The 17,528-nt window shown below is 43.7% G+C and overlaps 1 protein-coding gene across 1 annotated transcript in view; it reads left to right on the forward strand.

The window, feature by feature from the left end:
• Positions 1-35: 35 nt before the first annotated feature.
• Positions 36-17,528, forward strand: part of macrod2 (mono-ADP ribosylhydrolase 2) — a gene marked incomplete at its 3' end in the record, with an annotated part of 1,144,860 nt that continues 1,127,367 nt past the window's right edge. Inside the window, exons 1-3 of the mRNA XM_038990908.1 lie at positions 36-253; positions 2,961-3,068; positions 7,809-7,907. Coding sequence (XP_038846836.1) covers positions 217-253; positions 2,961-3,068; positions 7,809-7,907 — 244 coding nt within the window. The remainder of the gene's footprint in view (positions 254-2,960; positions 3,069-7,808; positions 7,908-17,528) is intronic.

Raw genomic sequence — 17,528 nt, forward strand, 5'->3', positions numbered from 1 at the left:
TTACGGGGCTCATCAGGCTAGGTTGCATCGAGCCTGCATTACTGGGGTCCATAGAAATCTTGACAGTTTCACAGGTGAGAGAGACGTCGTGGGTTAAGCTGCTAGCTCCGGGGTTGTTTTACTTTCTCTTTCAGTTCACCGGTCCTACCATACGCTTCGAGTCTGGGGTTGCCACAGTCAAAAAACACGAACTCCAAGTCCTATCACCACGGCACCATGAGCAGAAAGAAAAAGGACTGGAAGACAGAGAAAGGTAAGAAGACTTATTTTGGGGTTGGGGACCATTACAATGAATCTGTACCATCATCTCTCTCCATGTCTCCCATGCCTTTACAGCTTGATCGTCTGCCATAGACTATCTATCTGACAGTCCAGGATATCGGTGAGCACCGGCTGTTGATTATAAGGCACTTTTTATAGGGCTGGCTACATACACCAGCATCCCGTCATATGCGAGCCCGCGAAGCCTACAGATGTTGCGCTAAGCAGGATGCGCCTGTGCCTCAGCCTGGTACCGAACCATATAAGACAAACGCACAATTACCACACCGCTGCTGTCATAACAGTAACCCACGTTTAGTTTACACACATATATACACACGGTGCGTTTGGGGACTTTAGCAAGGCATACAGCAGCTACTCGAGGCTTGTCCAGTAGGCCGTGTATTTCTGCAAGTTCACCTGTTAGAATGAATGACAATGGCTCTCAAGACAGAGCCCGACTGATAGATAAATAGGTAGGTAGGTAGCTAAGTCTATCATGGCATGAAGGGGCTATTGTAAACAGTTAGCTTATGTGTAATATGAGCCCAATGTTTTGCCTATGATACTATTTTATCATTATGAATAACACATATGATGCTACATAGATATAGAGAGGTAATAATAACTGTTATAGTTACAATGTTGTCAGGATTTTATCATGGGCTTAAGTGTGTTTTATTTGTCTATTTTCTTCTAACCATTCTTAAACACTTTCCTCAGGTCCGGTAGATTAACATACTGCAGTGTATATATTTATTACTCTAATGTGAACCAGGCAAGATGTAGCCCACACACAACCCACTGCCCAGTAGGCTATTACAAAACAATCGTCATCTCTAAGAATTCTGTATCATTATAAAGTGTTAGGCCCAGTCACACCATTATAAAGTGTTAGGCCCAGTCACACCATTATAGTGTTAGGTCTAGTCACACCATTATAAAGTGTTAGGCCCAGTCACACCATTATAGTGTTAGGCCTAGTCACACCATTATAACGTGTTAGGTCTAGTCACACCATTATAACGTGTTAGGCCTAGTCACACCATTATAAAGTGTTAGGTCTAGTCACACCATTATAAAGTGTTAGGCCCAGTCACACCATTTATAAAGTGTTAGGCCTAGTCACACCATTATAAAGTGTTAGGCCTAGTCACACCATTATAAAGTGTTAGGCCCAGTCACACCATTATAAAGTGTTAGGCCTAGTCACACCATTATAAAGTGTTAGGCCCAGTCACACCATTATAAAGTGTTAGGCCTAGTCACACCATTATAAAGTGTTAGGCCTAGTCACAGATGCTCTCATTCTAGCTTACAATATGTTACTATAAGGCACTTTCCGTTTACATTTTAGTCAATTAGCAAGCGCTCTTATTCAGAGCGACTGACAGGAGCAAGTAGGGTTTAGTGCCTTGCTCAAGGGGTGGCTCCCAAGTGGCGCAGTGGTCTCAGGCACTGCATCTCAGTGCAAGAGGCGTCACTACAGTCCCTGGTTTGAATCTAGGCTGTATCACATCCTGCCGTGATTTGGAGTTCCATAGGGCAGCGCACAATTGGCCCAGCGTCATCCAAGTCATTGAAAATAAGAATTTGTTCTTCGGCTCGAAGATTTCGAATCAGCGACCTTTGGTTACTGTTAACCGCTAGGCTACCTGCCGCCCACCAACTGTAGTCAAAGTTCTCTCCTGCTCTGTTTTGTAAGTTTGCCGTATCATATGCACTCTTCACTGGCTGTTCACCTCCACACACAGTATAAACAGGGATGGCAGGTAGAACAATCTCTGACGTAATCAAAGAGCTGAAATAACTCCCTTTTTGTTAGTAATGAATAGTAATGCAGACCAGATGTTTCAGTGTTCCCCCTCTCTCCTCAGTTCTCATCACATTGTATGTATAAGTTATAAGTAGTCCGGTGAAAGTTTGTTTGTGAGAGCGACAGACCGTTGTAGGGCTGTAAACCAAAGCGCACTATTGTGTTTAATGACCAGCTAAAACTTCCCCCCTCCTTTAGTCATTCATGTAGAATAAAACTACATCAGTCTGGGGAATGGAGGAAAATGTTTAACAGTTTTAACCATACGGGGGGTGGGGTGGGGTGGGAGGGGTGGGGGTGGAGTGGCTTACGGAGTGGCTTATATAGTGACTGTAATATTCTTAGCTCAGCCTCACCTGAAAATCATGTCACTTATTTCAAGACTTACTTGAAAACTTTGTTTTACAAACACAACTTCCTGCATTATATTAATGAATTCACTTAAAAAAAAAAAAAAAAAAGTATACATCACTGGCAGGTAGTATACTGCCATAAATACAGGAAAATACATGAAGTGCTGGCAACATGTAACAATGCTCTCATCAGACAAAAATACCATTTACCCAGCAGAAATCTGGGAACCTAGCTCACCTCACCTCATCTCGCCTCAATCGCCAAACTCCTCTCTCTGGTGCTGTAACAATATTCTGAGCCTGGATGTCCAGACTGTCCTACTATGATATTCCACGCTCACTCATTTGTTTGTGTGACAAATTTTTTTGTTTGTTACTTTGTTACTTAAATTGACATTTTTGTTCTAAAATTGACTATTATGTTCTAAAATTGACATATGTTCTAAAATGGAGTAGTTTGTTCTAAAATTTACTTATGTTCTAAAATGGAGTAGTTTGTTCTAAAATGGTCTATTTATTCTTCCCTTCAGACAGAGTGTTGAATATGTCATTGGAGGAGAGGCGTAAGGAGTACCGTCGGTCTGAATATGTACCTCTGGACCAAATCAACACCTGGAAACAGTCTCAGAGCACAGAAGGTGAGAGATACACTCAGAGGCCTTGTTCGAATTGTTCAGAAATCCTTCCTCCCTTCCTTCCTTCCTTCCTTACTTTCTTTAAGTGATCACAAGTCTGAATTGGTAGAGTATTGGTGAAAGTGACCTTACACCTATCCAATCACTAAAAAATCTGTGCTTACTTCAAGGAAGGAAGGATGCATTTCTAAAGTATTGGAACAGGTCCAGAGATCCCCACCAGAGGCTGAGCCTATTGATGTGGAGACTGCTGACTAATAATCAGACTAAGCAATGAATCTGAACAATGAATAAGCTAGTTCACCTGAAGAGACATTCAAAGGGAACAACTTCCCAATTTCAATCTTCAACTCTAGCCTTTAAAGTATTGCTTTTACTTGTCACCTCATGACATAACAGCTTAATAACACTGTCATAAGATTGACATAACCCTTCAAGGCCACCATCTTACGCTTATGACAACCAGCAAAGCAACTTTGCCGCTCTGTGTAATGCACTCCCATTAATAGTAACAGCGTCTGCTAAATTACTAACATGTAAATATCTCTTAGCCTCTGTGTCACACTGCTGTTCGTTTTTTTTGTGGCTTCCATAAATGTAATTGTCTGCATCATTTCCAACCTCCCATATATATTTTTTTGTAAATATATACAAAAAATATACAGTACCAGTCTAAAGTTTGGACACAACTACTCATTCAAGGGTTTTTCTTTATTTTTAATATTTTCTACATTGTAGAATAATAATGAAGACATCAAAACTATGAAATAACACATGTAATCATGTAGTAACCAAAAAAGTGTTAAACATATCAAAATATATCTTCTAAATAGCCACCATTTGCCTTGATGACAGCTTTGCACACTCTTGGCATTCTCTCAACCAGCTTCACCTGGAATACTTTTCCAACAGTCTTGAAGGAGTTCCCACAAATGCTGAGCACTTGTTGACTGCTTTTCCTTCAGTCTGCGGTCCAACTCATCCCAAACCATCTCAATTGCGTTGAGGTCGGGTAATTGTGGAGGCCAGGTCATCTGATGCAGCACTCTCCTTCTTGGTCAAATAGCCCTTACACAGCCTGGAGGTGTGTTGGGTCATTGTCCTGTTGAAAAACAACTGATAGTCCCACTAAGCGCAAACCAGATGGGATGGCGTATTGCTGCAGAATGCTTTGGTATCCATGCTAGTTAAGTGTGCCTTGAATTCTAAATAAATCACTGACCGTGTCACCAGCAAAGCACCCCCACACCATCACACCACCACCTCTATTCTTCACGGTGGGAACCACATATGCGGATATCATCTGTTAACTACTCTGCATCTCACAAAGACACGGCGGTTGGAACCAAAAATCTCAAATTTGGTCTCATCAGACCAAAGGACAGATTTCCACCGGCAGGTAGTATACTGCCATAAATACAGGAAAATACATGAAGTGCTGGCAACATGTAACAATGCTCTCATCAGACAAAAATACCATTTACCCAGCAGAAATCTGGGAACCTAGCTCACCTCACCTCATCTCGCAGTCAAAAAGTGCTCATCTCGCCCAAGCAACTCTTCTTCATATTGGTGTCCTTTTAGTAGTGTTTTTTTTGTTGCAGCAATTTGACCATGAAGGCCTGATTCACGCAGTCTCCTCTGAACAGTTGATGTTGAGATGTTTCTGTTACTTGAACTCTGTGAAGCATTTATTTGGGCTGCAATTTTAGAGGCTGGTAACTCTAATGAACTTATCCTCTGCAGCAGAGGTAACTCTGGGTCTTTCTTTCCTGTGGCAGTCCTCATGAGAGCCAGTTTCATCATAGCGCTTGATGGTTTTTGCGAGTGCACTTGAAGAAACTTTCAAAGTTCTTGAAATGTTCTTTATTGACTGACCTTCATGTCTTAAAGTAATGATGGACTGTCGTTTCTCTTTGCTTATTTGAGCTGTTCTTGCCATAATATGGACTTGGTCTTTTACCAAATAGGACTCTCTTCTGTATACCACCCCTACCTTGTCACAACACAACTGATTGGCTCAAACGCATTAAGAAAGAAATTCCACAAATTAACTTTTAACAAGGCACACCTGCTAATTGAAATGCATTCCAGGTGACTACCTCATGAAGTTGGTTGAGAGAATTCCAAGAATTCCAACGTGCCATTGGAACACAGGAGTGATGGTTGCTGATAATGGGCCTCTGTACGCTTATGTAGATATTCCATAAAAAATCTGCCGTTTCCAGCTACAATAATCATTTACAACATTAACAATGTCTACACTGTATTTCTGATCAATTTGATGTTATTTTAATGGACAAAAAAAATGCTTTTCTTTCACAAACAAGAACATTTCTAAGTGACCCCAAACTTTTGAACAGTAGTGTATGTTCCTTTTTCCCCCCCTAACCCTACCACCCCTAATTGGAGTAAACTAATGAACAACAACACTTAGGCTTCTACTTCCAGCTTATACATACTATATACATTTTATGTACACAGCATATTTTACAATAGTTATCTTTTATTTGTTTTTAGTCCCATCCTTCAGCTACCCTCAACCCCTCCCATCCATCAACCCTGTGATGTTTAATTCATGGGAAAAGACAGCTGCCCTTCAAGGGAAGAGACAAGGACAGAGGAATCAATCCAAGCCTGTAATCTTTTCAGTTTGCCCAACTCGCTTATAAAGTTAGCGTTGTCTTGGAAAATAAAATGTTATCGTCGAGTTGTCAATGCCTGTGATGATTAAGCTTTTTATATCAGATTGTACAATTTAACTCTTGACTAGACTACACTTTGACACAGACTAGTTTGGCCACATAATAATGGTAATAATAATATATTACATTTGTAAGGTGCTTTTCATTACAAGAATAATCTCAAAAGTGCATAAAATAAAACATTTACTGTAGTAAAATTAATGAATACATAAATAGGATAATATTACAAAAAACAATCAAAGTCTAGGAGGGTAGGCCAGCCAGTACCTGTATAGATAGATACATGTTATACACACACACACACACACACACACACACACACACACACACACACACACACACACACACACACACACACACACTGCCCGCTCAAATCACAGAGAGGGATAAGGATCTTTGGCAGCGATTACAGCCTTGAGTCTTCGGTATGACGCTACAAGCTTGGCACACCTGTATTTGGGGAGTTTCTCCCGTTCTTCTCTGCAGATCCTCTCAAGTTCTGTCAGGTTGGATGGGGAGCGTCGCTGCACAGCTATTTTCAGGTCTCCAGAGATGTCGATCAGGTTGAAGTCTGGCTGGGCCACTCAAGGACATTCAGAGACTTGTCCCCAAGCCACTCCTCCTTTGTCTTGGCTGTGTGCTTAGGGTCGTTGTCCTGTTGGAATTCTGAGGTCCTGAGTGCTCTGGAGCAGCTTTTCATCAAGGATCTCTCTGTACTTTGCACCGTTCATCTTTCGCTCGATCCTGACTAGTCTCCTAGTCCCTGCTGAAAAACATCCCCACAGCATGATGCTGCCACCACCATGCTTCACCGTAGGGATGGTGCCAGGTTACCTCCAGACGTGGCACTTGGCATTCAGGCCAAAGAGTTCAATCTTGATTTCATCAGACCAGAGAATCTTGTTTCTCATGGTCTGAGAGTCCTTTATATGCCTTTGACTGAGGAGTGGCTTCCGTCTGGCCACTCTACCATAAGGTCCTGATTGGTGGGGTGCTGCAGAGATTGTTGTCCTTCTGGAAGGTTCGTCCATCTCCACAGAGGAACTCTGGAGCTCTGTCAGAGTGATCATCGGGTTCTTGGTCACCTCGCTGACCAAGACCCTTCTCACCCGATAGCTCAGTTTGGCCGGGCGGCCAGCTCTAGGAAGAGTCTTGGTGGTTCCAAACTTCTTCCATTTAAGAATGATGGAAGTCACTGTGTTCTTGGGAACCTTCAATGCTGCAGAAATGTTTTGGTACCATTCCCCAGATCTGTACCTCAACATAATTCTGTCTCGGAGCTCTACGAACGATTCCTTTGACCTCATGGCTTGGTTTTTACTCTGACATGCACTGTCAACTGTGGGATATTATAAAGATAGCTGTGTGCCTTTCCAAATCATGTCCAATCAATTGAATTTACCAATCAAGTCGTAGAAACATCTCAAGGATGATCAATGGAAACAGGATGCACCTGAGCTCAATTTCGAGTCTCATGGAAAAGGGTCTGAATACTTATGTAAATAAGGTATTTCTGTTGTTTATTTTTAATACATTTGCAAACATTTGTAAAAACCTGTTTTCGCTTTGTCATTATGGGGTACTGCGTGTAGATTGATGAGGAACATTTTTATTTAATCCATTTTAGAATAAGGCTGTAACGTCACAAAATGTGGAATAAGGGAAAGGGTCTGAATACTTTCCGAATGCACTGTATGTCTGTTAGTCTGTTAGTGTGTTTGGGTGTCTGGCTGTGTTTGTCTGTGTGTTTGTCTGTCTGGCTTGCTGGCAGGCTGTGTGTTTGTGTCTGTAAGTTTACTCTTTTAAACCCTCAATAATGCACTAGTCTATAGGACAACAACGATATGGCTCATTCCAGATGTACAGTATTCCACAAGGACAGTGACAAGAAGAACTAAGCTAAAAAACGAGTAATCTGTCTTTATTTCTGGTCCTGTCTTTAAGAGTACCTGTACAGTGTAGCTAATGAACAAACCCATGCTCTTGTGTACCTGCAAGGTGTGGCAAATGAATACACCCCTGCTCTTGTTGTTTCCAGTGACAGAGGAAGAGGAGCAGAAGGACCTTCTGAGAGACAAAGTATCTCTCTACAAGGGTGACATCACCATCCTCGAGGTCGATGCCATAGTTAACGCAGGTACGATGCTTTGTTATTAATTTACATTGGTTTGATGCAGGTGTTTGTCAAACAATGGCTATTAGCAAGGCATTTTGCTGTGTTTGCACTGCTTTAATGCTGATGTTTATGAAACAAGCCATGCCTATGGTGAACAGTTGTTTCACACTACAACCTCGTGACATGCAAACAGTTTTTCTGTGTTTGTTAATGCTGGTAAGGTGCTTTTAAAATTGAGTTACACTGGTTTAATGCAGGAAGCTGTGAAACAAGCAAAACCATGTTTTTTCTGTGTCTGTTATTTCTGGTAAGGTGCTTTATAAATGAATTTTCAACAGTTCAGAGGGTGTGAAATCAGCAAAAGCTGTGGTTTTTCATCATCTAGGGAAAGTTTTTTCAAGCTACAAACTTACAACATGCAGGCAGTGTGATTTATGAGTTTGCTGCCCTCTAGTGTTGGTGGGTGTAAAGTGCTGACTCTTGCTGGATTGATTGGTGGATTGTGGGTCGAAGAAACAAATATGGTGAATCATTGACTTTGAGCAGTTCTGCAGTAGTTCATTGTGGGGTGAGAGAAAACATAATTCCTATTTCAGGATTTGGCTGCTAAGACTTGCCTTGAGGGCCACACTTTTTGTGGGCCTGTGTGGGATACAGTGAATGATATGAGCGTATGTTTTTAATGTAGAGGCAAGAGTAATGTGGTTACTAGTAGTCTGGTTAATGAACAGCCCGTTAACTGTAGAAGCTCGCTAATTGTGTGTGTGTGTGTGTGTGTGTGTGTGTGTGTGTGTGTGTGTGTGTGTGTGTGTGTGTGTGTGTGTGTGTGTGTGTGTGTGTGTGTGTGTGTGTGTGTGTGTGTGTGTGTGTGTGTGTTCTCTTACTGGTATTTTATTCTGACAGGTGGTTTGAGAGATTAGCAGAATAGTAAGTAGTTCACTTCCTTGTCTGTTGTTATTCACACCAACCTATGGCAGAGCGCCTGTGTTACTTACCATCTACTTACTGTACGGCAGAGAGCCAGAACAATATGAAACATTTTGCTAAATAGCAGAATAGGGACCCATGCATTTTTTGATGATAGGATTGTGTTCCAATTATTGTTTGTTGTGAGGATGGTTGGTCCATCCCTTATAATGGAGCAATTTGATAGTGAACCCACAGTTATCGGCAGCGCGTACCCTCACACTGCGATCATGTCAAGCAAACGTTGTTTCAGAAGTAAATGTAGCCTTGTCTAGCGGTTTTCCCCCAGTGTTTTCCCCCAGTGTTTTCCCCCAGTGTTTCCCCCCAGTGTTTCCCCCCAGTGTTTCCCCCCAGTGTTTCCCCCCAGTGTTTTCCCCCAGTGTTTCCCCCCAGTGTTTTCCCCCAGTGTTTCCCCCCAGTGTTTTCCCCCAGTGTTTCCCCCCAGTGTTTTCCCCCAGTGTTTTCCCCCAGTGTTTTCCCCCCAGTGTTTTCCCCCCAGTGTTTTCCCCCCAGTGTTTCCCCCCAGTGTTTTCCCCCAGTGTTTTCCCCCAGTGTTTTCCCCCAGTGTTTTCCCCCAGTGTTTTCCCCCAGTGTTTTCCCCAGTGTTTTCCCCAGTGTTTTCCCCCAGTGTTTTCCCCCAGTGTTTTTTTATTGGCTACCTTTACTAATTTCCAGCAAAGGCCAAAATACAAAACCGCTGTGTTTCAATATCACACTCTTCTACCGTCGGCTGAATATTTGAGTCCTTTCTAGTCCATTCTTAGTTTCAACAGTTCCGTCATTGATGTTACTTTTGAATAACCATCGGGGGCATCATAGAGGTTTAGTGGTAATTTTAAATGTGAAGAAAATATGTCTATGGAAGTGGCAGTGCTTAAAGATTCTGTTATTACTGTAGAGAGAGATTGATAGATTTGATCTCAATGGTTATTACTGTCTCCTGTGTAACCAGCTGTTTGTATGCACATTATCATCTTGGTACATAACCTCTATTGGAGCCAGCAGCATCTGTACTCACACTCACAAGACCCAAATAACACAGAACATTAGCATCTTGGTACATAACCTCTATTGGAGCCAGCAGCATCTGTACTCACAAGACCCAAATAACACAGAACATTATCATCTTGGTACATAACCTCTATTGGAGCCAGCAGCATCTGTACTCACACTCACAAGACCCAAATAACACAGAACATTAGCATCTTGGTACATAACCTCTATTGGAGCCAGCAGCATCTGTACTCACACTCACAAGACCCAAATAACACAGAACATTATCATCTTGGTACATAACCTCTATTGGAGCCAGCAGCATCTGTACTCACACTCACAAGACCCAAATAACACAGAACATTAGCATCTTGGTACATAACCTCTATTGGAGCCAGCAGCATCTGTACTCACACTCACAAGACCCAAATAACACAGAACATTATCATCTTGGTACATAACCTCTATTGGAGCCAGCAGCATCTGTACTCACACTCACAAGACCCAAATAACACAGAACATTAGCATCTTGGTACATAACCTCTATTGGAGCCAGCAGCATCTGTACTCACACTCACAAGACCCAAATAACACAGAACATTAGCATCTTGGTACATAACCTCTATTGGAGCCAGCAGCATCTGTACTCACACTCACAAGACCCAAATAACACAGAACATTAGCATCTTGGTACATAACCTCTATTGGAGCCAGCAGCATCTGTACTCACACTCACAAGACCCAAATAACACAGAACATTATCATCTTGGTACATAACCTCTATTGGAGCCAGCAGCATCTGTACTCACACTCACAAGACCCAAATAACACAGAACATTAGCATCTTGGTACATAACCTCTATTGGAGCCAGCAGCATCTGTACTCACACTCACAAGACCCAAATAACACAGAACATTATCATCTTGGTACATAACCTCTATTGGAGCCAGCAGCATCTGTACTCACACTCACAAGACCCAAATAACACAGAACATTAGCATCTTGGTACATAACCTCTATTGGAGCCAGCAGCATCTGTACTCACACTCACAAGACCCAAATAACACAGAACATTAGCATCTTGGTACATAACCTCTATTGGAGCCAGCAGCATCTGTACTCACACTCACAAGACCCAAATAACACAGAACATTAGCATAGGGGATGTGTTGGTTTGCCTGTGTCTTTTATGTATGAATGCATATGGCCAGCTGGAATGTTTATTGTTCTATATCAGCCTAGAAAGCAGAAACAGAATGCTTACGCTGTAAGTGTTGCATCTAAAATATGTAGCCCCTTTCCTGCAGTCAAATTACCAAATCGCCCCCTAGTGGCCTCATGGGTTGAATGCTATAAATATTTTCATAATTTCATAACTAATAAACATTATTTAAAAATTACCCACTAAAATCCAGTGAATTTATGTCAAATGGTTTTGTTATATTTCAGCCTTCTGTGATGTATATAAAGTGTAATATTGGGATGCAAACACAAAATGTTATATATTCTTTAAGCGCATAACCATGTGTGTGAGATGTATACTTTTGTTTCAAAGTAGATTTGTTTAAGACTACCAAGAAACACTCCGTAAAATGTTTTATTCAGTCTGAACTCATACAAGTCTCTCTTGAGACTAACCTGTATAAACAAAGGCTAAAACATTATTTGGAATACAAACATGCATTTAGCCTGTCTGACTTTCTGGCTTTTCTAATTTCACTAACAATTAAAAAACTTCAGAAGAACATTTCATGTCTGTGTGACATAGTGCTGTGTGCTCTGTGTGTGTGCTCTGTGTGTGTGCTCTGTGTGTATGCTCTGTGTGTATGCTCTGTGTGTGTGTGCTGTCTGCACAGCAAACTCAATGGTGTACATTTAACTCGGACAGTGTAAAATGTACACTATTTTCAGTGAACATATGAGTCCCACTGAACTGGTGTTAAAATAACACGTTTGAAAGTGTTAGAGATGTAACTCTGTTGCAGTGTTTCCCATTCAACTCTTAACGTGTTCAAATGAACTTGATTGTGGTGTTTGCATAGCTCCACTGTAGAGTCATACGCAACACCTCCAGTGTAAAACATAACATTTAGAGTAAACTGGACTCACTTTTCTTAATGCTGACGCTGGTACACTTTCTCAGTGTAAGAAACTAACACCTGTAGTGTTACAGTAAATCATTTTGGGGTGTTGATTTTAGGGATGAACGATCTATCGGTGAGCATATCGGAATCGGACGATATTAGCTGAAAATGCCAACATCAGTATTGGCCCCATGTCTAGTTTAACGCTTTAACGCCGATGTGCAAAACCAATGTCAAAGCTGACGTGCATACGTATATAACGTAAGTAGATGACGTAAAAACCGCTACGGAAAATACAGCGCAACACAGAACAAAAGCAGAAAAATACTAAGCACACAATTCCAACAACTAAACAAGTTCAAGTTGAGCAGTCATTTGAAAGAGTAAGAACATTTCAGCCAGACAACTCAAAGCTAAATCCATTAACGCCAAGATAATGGAATTCATTATGCTGCTTGCTATGGGCGTCACGACTGACATTTGGACCAGCTATGTCAGCCCCATGAGCATGCTGAGTCTGACAGCACAGTGGGTCGACGAGGATTTCGTACTGAGGAAAGCCGTATTGCATGCTCAAGAATGTGCTGGTTCTCATACCGCTGCTGCCGTTTCAATGGCATTTGAGAACATGTTTGAAACTTGGAAACATAAACACACTCCTAGCGCTATTTGAACAACTGACTGGAGAAATAAGCTCATCAACTGTGTCTGCAGCAGACGTGATACCCTCTGTCATGATATTGAAACGCCTGCTCAACAAAATTGCAGACAGACCGTGGGGTTAAAACTTACAAAAGTACCCGAGGCTGTGAACAAGAAATTCAGTGGTATTCTCTCTGAGCCTGTTTACTGTGTCGCCACCATGCTCGGTGCTAAGTACAAGGACCACTACTTCGATGCAGATAAGAAACAAGGTTTACGTGAAATGTTACATACACAGCTGGACAAGATGGAAACGGACACATTGACAGTGCGCACCGAGGAAGAGAAGCCACGGACAGACAGAGCTGAAACTTCACTGCTTGACATGTATGATGAAATCCTGGTTGAGAAGCAAACGACTGAACAAATGAACAACGAAACAGAACAGGAAGTAAGTGAAAGAAATAGGTTTTGATTATGTTTTACTGGTAATGGGGACATATGTAAATGCCAACAAAATAACTTTTTGGTCAGTGTGGTGTGTGTGTGTGTAACCTTTATTTAACTAGGCAAGTCAGTTAAGAACAAATTCGTATTTACAATGATGGCCTACCCCGGCCAAACCCAGACAACGCTGGGTCAATTGTGCGCCGTTCTATGGGACTCCCAATCACGGCCGGTTGTGATATAGCCTGGATTCAAACCAGGGACTGAAGTGACGTCTCTTGCACTGAGATGCAGTGCCTTAGACCACTGCGTATATGTGTGTGTTAACTATTTAACTGTACTAGAATGCTTAAAAGGCCGCTAAAATTTTAAATATCGGATATCGGTACGGGTTTTTTTTGGCAAGGAAAATATTGGATATCGGTATCGGGCAAAAATGTCATATCGGTGCATCCCTAGTTGTTTTAACACTTTATGGTCTAAATCCTAATTTGCATATTTCCTAGGGTGCCTTTTCTTTTTGAGTAAATTCTAGAGTCAACACCCATGACTGTATTTGTTAGTGACAGAGACATGGTTATTTAAGTCTTTCGTTTTAAGCCTGTGGCTTTCACTAAGTGAGTTTCTGGGCTAATTTTATCATTCAAATTAAACTCTGACAATACATTACATGTATCCTAAGACCTTACTTATTGGCCTAGTTGATGGCCTAGTTTTACTCCAACACAGTGGTGTCAGGAAACTCCAGGTTTACATCAGGCCTGCAAGTCACATTATCCTGGCTTGCAAAGTGGTGTAATTCCTATTTGAATCCAACCAGCATTGGGATATCCAACAGTTTGCATTTTTATTCATGCGCAACCTGCATTCAGAATGACTGTCAGGGTTTGGAAACATCATAAAAAACACTACCTAAACCATTTAAACCAGAACAACCATTTCAATAATGGGGGCAATAAATCGAACTGATTGGATTAAAAAGTATGTTATTTATCTTTGTGTAACATAAGATTAACCAATTAATCAACGTATATGCAAAAACGCAGATATTAAAAACAATCCTAAAAAGTAATCTATCTGCATAGCATGCTGGGAAATATGATAATGATAGGTGTAGTTTTGATGGGACTGTTTTACTCTCAATAACAATACCTGTGGTTATTAACACCAGCAATGGGGTTATTTTACACCACTGAGTGTTCATTTCACTCTTACAGAATTCATTTAACTCCTGAATCCACACAGAAAAATTAACACTGGCCTTTGTGTGTGTGTGTGTGTGTGTGTGTAACATAGTGCTGCTTTCCACAGCTCCTCCTCAGCTTTATCAGGACTTCAGGGTGATTTAAATCTCCTATTAAAGTTAAATTATTAGGATCATTGAGTTTCTAATTCTTCCTTGATTATGTTTAGACAGAGGTCGGACAGCAGGTGCTCAAAATGTCACCTGGGGTGGTGAGCTGTCGGGAGAGAGAGAGAGCAGGGCAGGATTGGGCTGTGTGTATCTGTCTGTGGAGCTGGAGGGTGGACATTAATGGACTAGCTCCCTGTCTGATCAGGCAGATGGCACTATGTAACCTGCTGTTAAGAGTAGTGTCTACATGGAGGGGGGTAAATGTCTACCACTACCATACTGGATATCTGGGCACAGCCCCCAATCCTATCCTACCTCCCTGCCAGCTACAGTATGTCCTTGTTTTTCCTTTTTTCCCCCTTTTGCTTTGCCTCTTGTCATCATTAATCAGGATCCGTTCACTTTTCTGTTTCATCCCTACCTCCTCTAAGTTCCTGGACTTTCATTCCTAGCCCAGTCAGTGACTCATCTTGTTAAAGCTGTCTACAAACACTGAAGCCTCATGATCTTGTTAAAGCTGTCTACAAACACTGAGGCCTTGATTAAACTGAGATTAAACTGGCTGCTGCTTTAATGCTAGAGTCCAGGAATGAGAGGGTTTTATAGTGTGTGTGTGTGCGTGTGCGTGTGAGTTGCAGAGAAAGAGTGTGTGTATGTGGAGTCAAATAAGATCTGCTGCTTGCTGCTTGAGTAAAGTGAGATCCAGGAGTGGTAAGCTTATATAGCAGCCGGACCCCCCCATACAGGGACTGGTGGTAGTCTCTTATAACAGCAGGACCCCCCATACAGGGACTGGTGGTAGTCTCTTATAGCAGCCGGACCCCCCCGTACAGGGACTGGTGGTAGTTTCTTATAGCAGCCAGACCCCCCCATACAGGGACTGGTGGTAGTCTCTTATAGCAGCAGGACCCCCCCGTACAGTGACTGGTGGTAGTCTCTTATAGCAGCAGGACCCCCCCGTACAGTGACTGGTGGTAGTCTCTTATAGCAGCCAGACCTCCTCGTACAGGGACTGGTGGTAGTCTCTTATAGCAGCAGGACCCCCCCCCCCCGTACAGTGACTGGTGGTAGTCTCTTATGGCAGCCAGACCTCCCCGTACAGGGACTGGTGGTAGTCTCTTATAGCAGCAGGACCCCCCCATACAGGGACTGGTGGTAGTCTCTTATAGCAGCAGGACCTCCCCATACAGGGACTGGTGGTAGTCTCTTATAGCAGCCAGACCTCCCCTTACAGGGACTGGTGGTAGTGTCTTATAGCAGCCAGACCCCCCCTTACAGGGACTGGTGGTAGTGTCTTATAGCAGCCAGACCTCCCCTTACAGGGACTGGTGGTAGTGTCTTATAGCAGCCAGACCCCCCCCCCCCCCCCTTACAGGGACTGGTGGTAGTGTCTTATAGCAGCCAGACCCCCCCTTACAGGGACTGGTGGTAGTGTCTTATAGCAGCCAGACCTCCCCTTACAGGGACTGGTGGTAGTGTCTTATAGCAGCCAGACCCCCCCCATACAGGGACTGGTGGTAGTGTCTTATAGCAGCAGGACCCCCCCTTTACAGGGACTGGTGGTAGTCTCTTATAGCAGCCAGACCTCCCCTTACAGGGACTGGTGGTAGTCTCTTATAGCAGCCAGACCTCCCCGTACAGGGACTGGTGGTAGTGTCTTATAGCAGCCAGACCCCCCGTACAGGGACTGGTGGTAGTCTCTTATAGCAGCAGGACCCCCCCTTACAGTGACTGGTGGTAGTCACTTATAGCAGCCAGACCCCCCGTACAGTGACTGGTGGTAGTCTCTTATAGCAGCCAGACCTCCCCGTACAGGGACTGGTGGTAGTCTCTTATAGCAGCAGGACCCCCCCATACAGGGACTGGTGGTAGTCTCTTATAGCAGCCAGACCTCCCGTACAGTGACTGGTGGTAGTGTCTTATAGCAGCCAGACCTCCCCGTACAGGGACTGGTGGTAGTGTCTTATAGCAGCAGGACCCCCCCTTACAGGGACTGGTGGTAGTCTCTTATAGCAGCCAGACCTCCCCGTACAGGGACTGGTGGTAGTGTCTTATAGCAGCAGGACCCCCCCTTTACAGGGACTGGTGGTAGTCTCTTATAGCAGCCAGACCTCCCCTTACAGGGACTGGTGGTAGTGTCTTATAGCAGCCAGACCTCCCCTTACAGGGACTGGTGGTAGTGTCTTATAGCAGCCAGACCCCCCCGTACAGGGACTGGTGGTAGTGTCTTATAGTAGCAGGACCCCCCCTTACAGTGACTGGTGGTAGTCACTTATAGCAGCCAGACCTCCCGTACAGGGACTGGTGGTAGTGTCTTATAGCAGCCAGACCTCCCGTACAGGGACTGGTGGTAGTGTCTTATAGCAGCCAGACCTCCCGTACAGGGACTGGTGGTAGTGTCTTATAGCAGCCAGACCCCCCGTACAGGGACTGGTGGTAGTGTCTTATAGTAGCCAGACCCCCCGTACAGGGACTGGTGGTAGTGTCTTATAGCAGCCAGACCTCCCATACAGGGACTGGTGGTAGTGTCTTATAGCAGCCAGACCTCCCGTACAGGGACTGGTGGTAGTGTCTTATAGCAGCCAGACCTCCCGTACAGGGACTGGTGGTAGTGTCTTATAGTAGCCAGACCCCCCGTACAGGGACTGGTGGTAGTGTCTTATAGCAGCAGGACCCCCCCTTTACAGGGACTGGTGGTAGTGTCTTATAGCAGCCAGACCTCCCCTTACAGGGACTGGTGGTAGTCTCTTATAGCAGCCAGACCCCCCGTACAGGGACTGGTGGTAGTGTCTTATAGCAGCCAGACCCCCCGTACAGGGACTGGTGGTAGTGTCTTATAGCAGCCAGACCTCCCGTACAGGGACTGGTGGTAGTGTCTTATAGCAGCCAGACCCCCCCCCCCCCCCTTACAGGGACTGGTGGTAGTGTCTTATAGCAGCCAGACCCCCCCTTACAGGGACTGGTGGTAGTGTCTTATAGCAGCCAGACCTCCCCTTACAGGGACTGGTGGTAGTGTCTTATAGCAGCCAGACCCCCCCCATACAGGGACTGGTGGTAGTGTCTTATAGCAGCAGGACCCCCCCTTTACAGGGACTGGTGGTAGTCTCTTATAGCAGCCAGACCTCCCCTTACAGGGACTGGTGGTAGTCTCTTAT

The sequence above is a fragment of the Salvelinus namaycush genome, chromosome 4 (assembly GCF_016432855.1).
Source record: "Salvelinus namaycush isolate Seneca chromosome 4, SaNama_1.0, whole genome shotgun sequence".
NCBI lineage: Eukaryota > Metazoa > Chordata > Actinopteri > Salmoniformes > Salmonidae > Salvelinus > Salvelinus namaycush.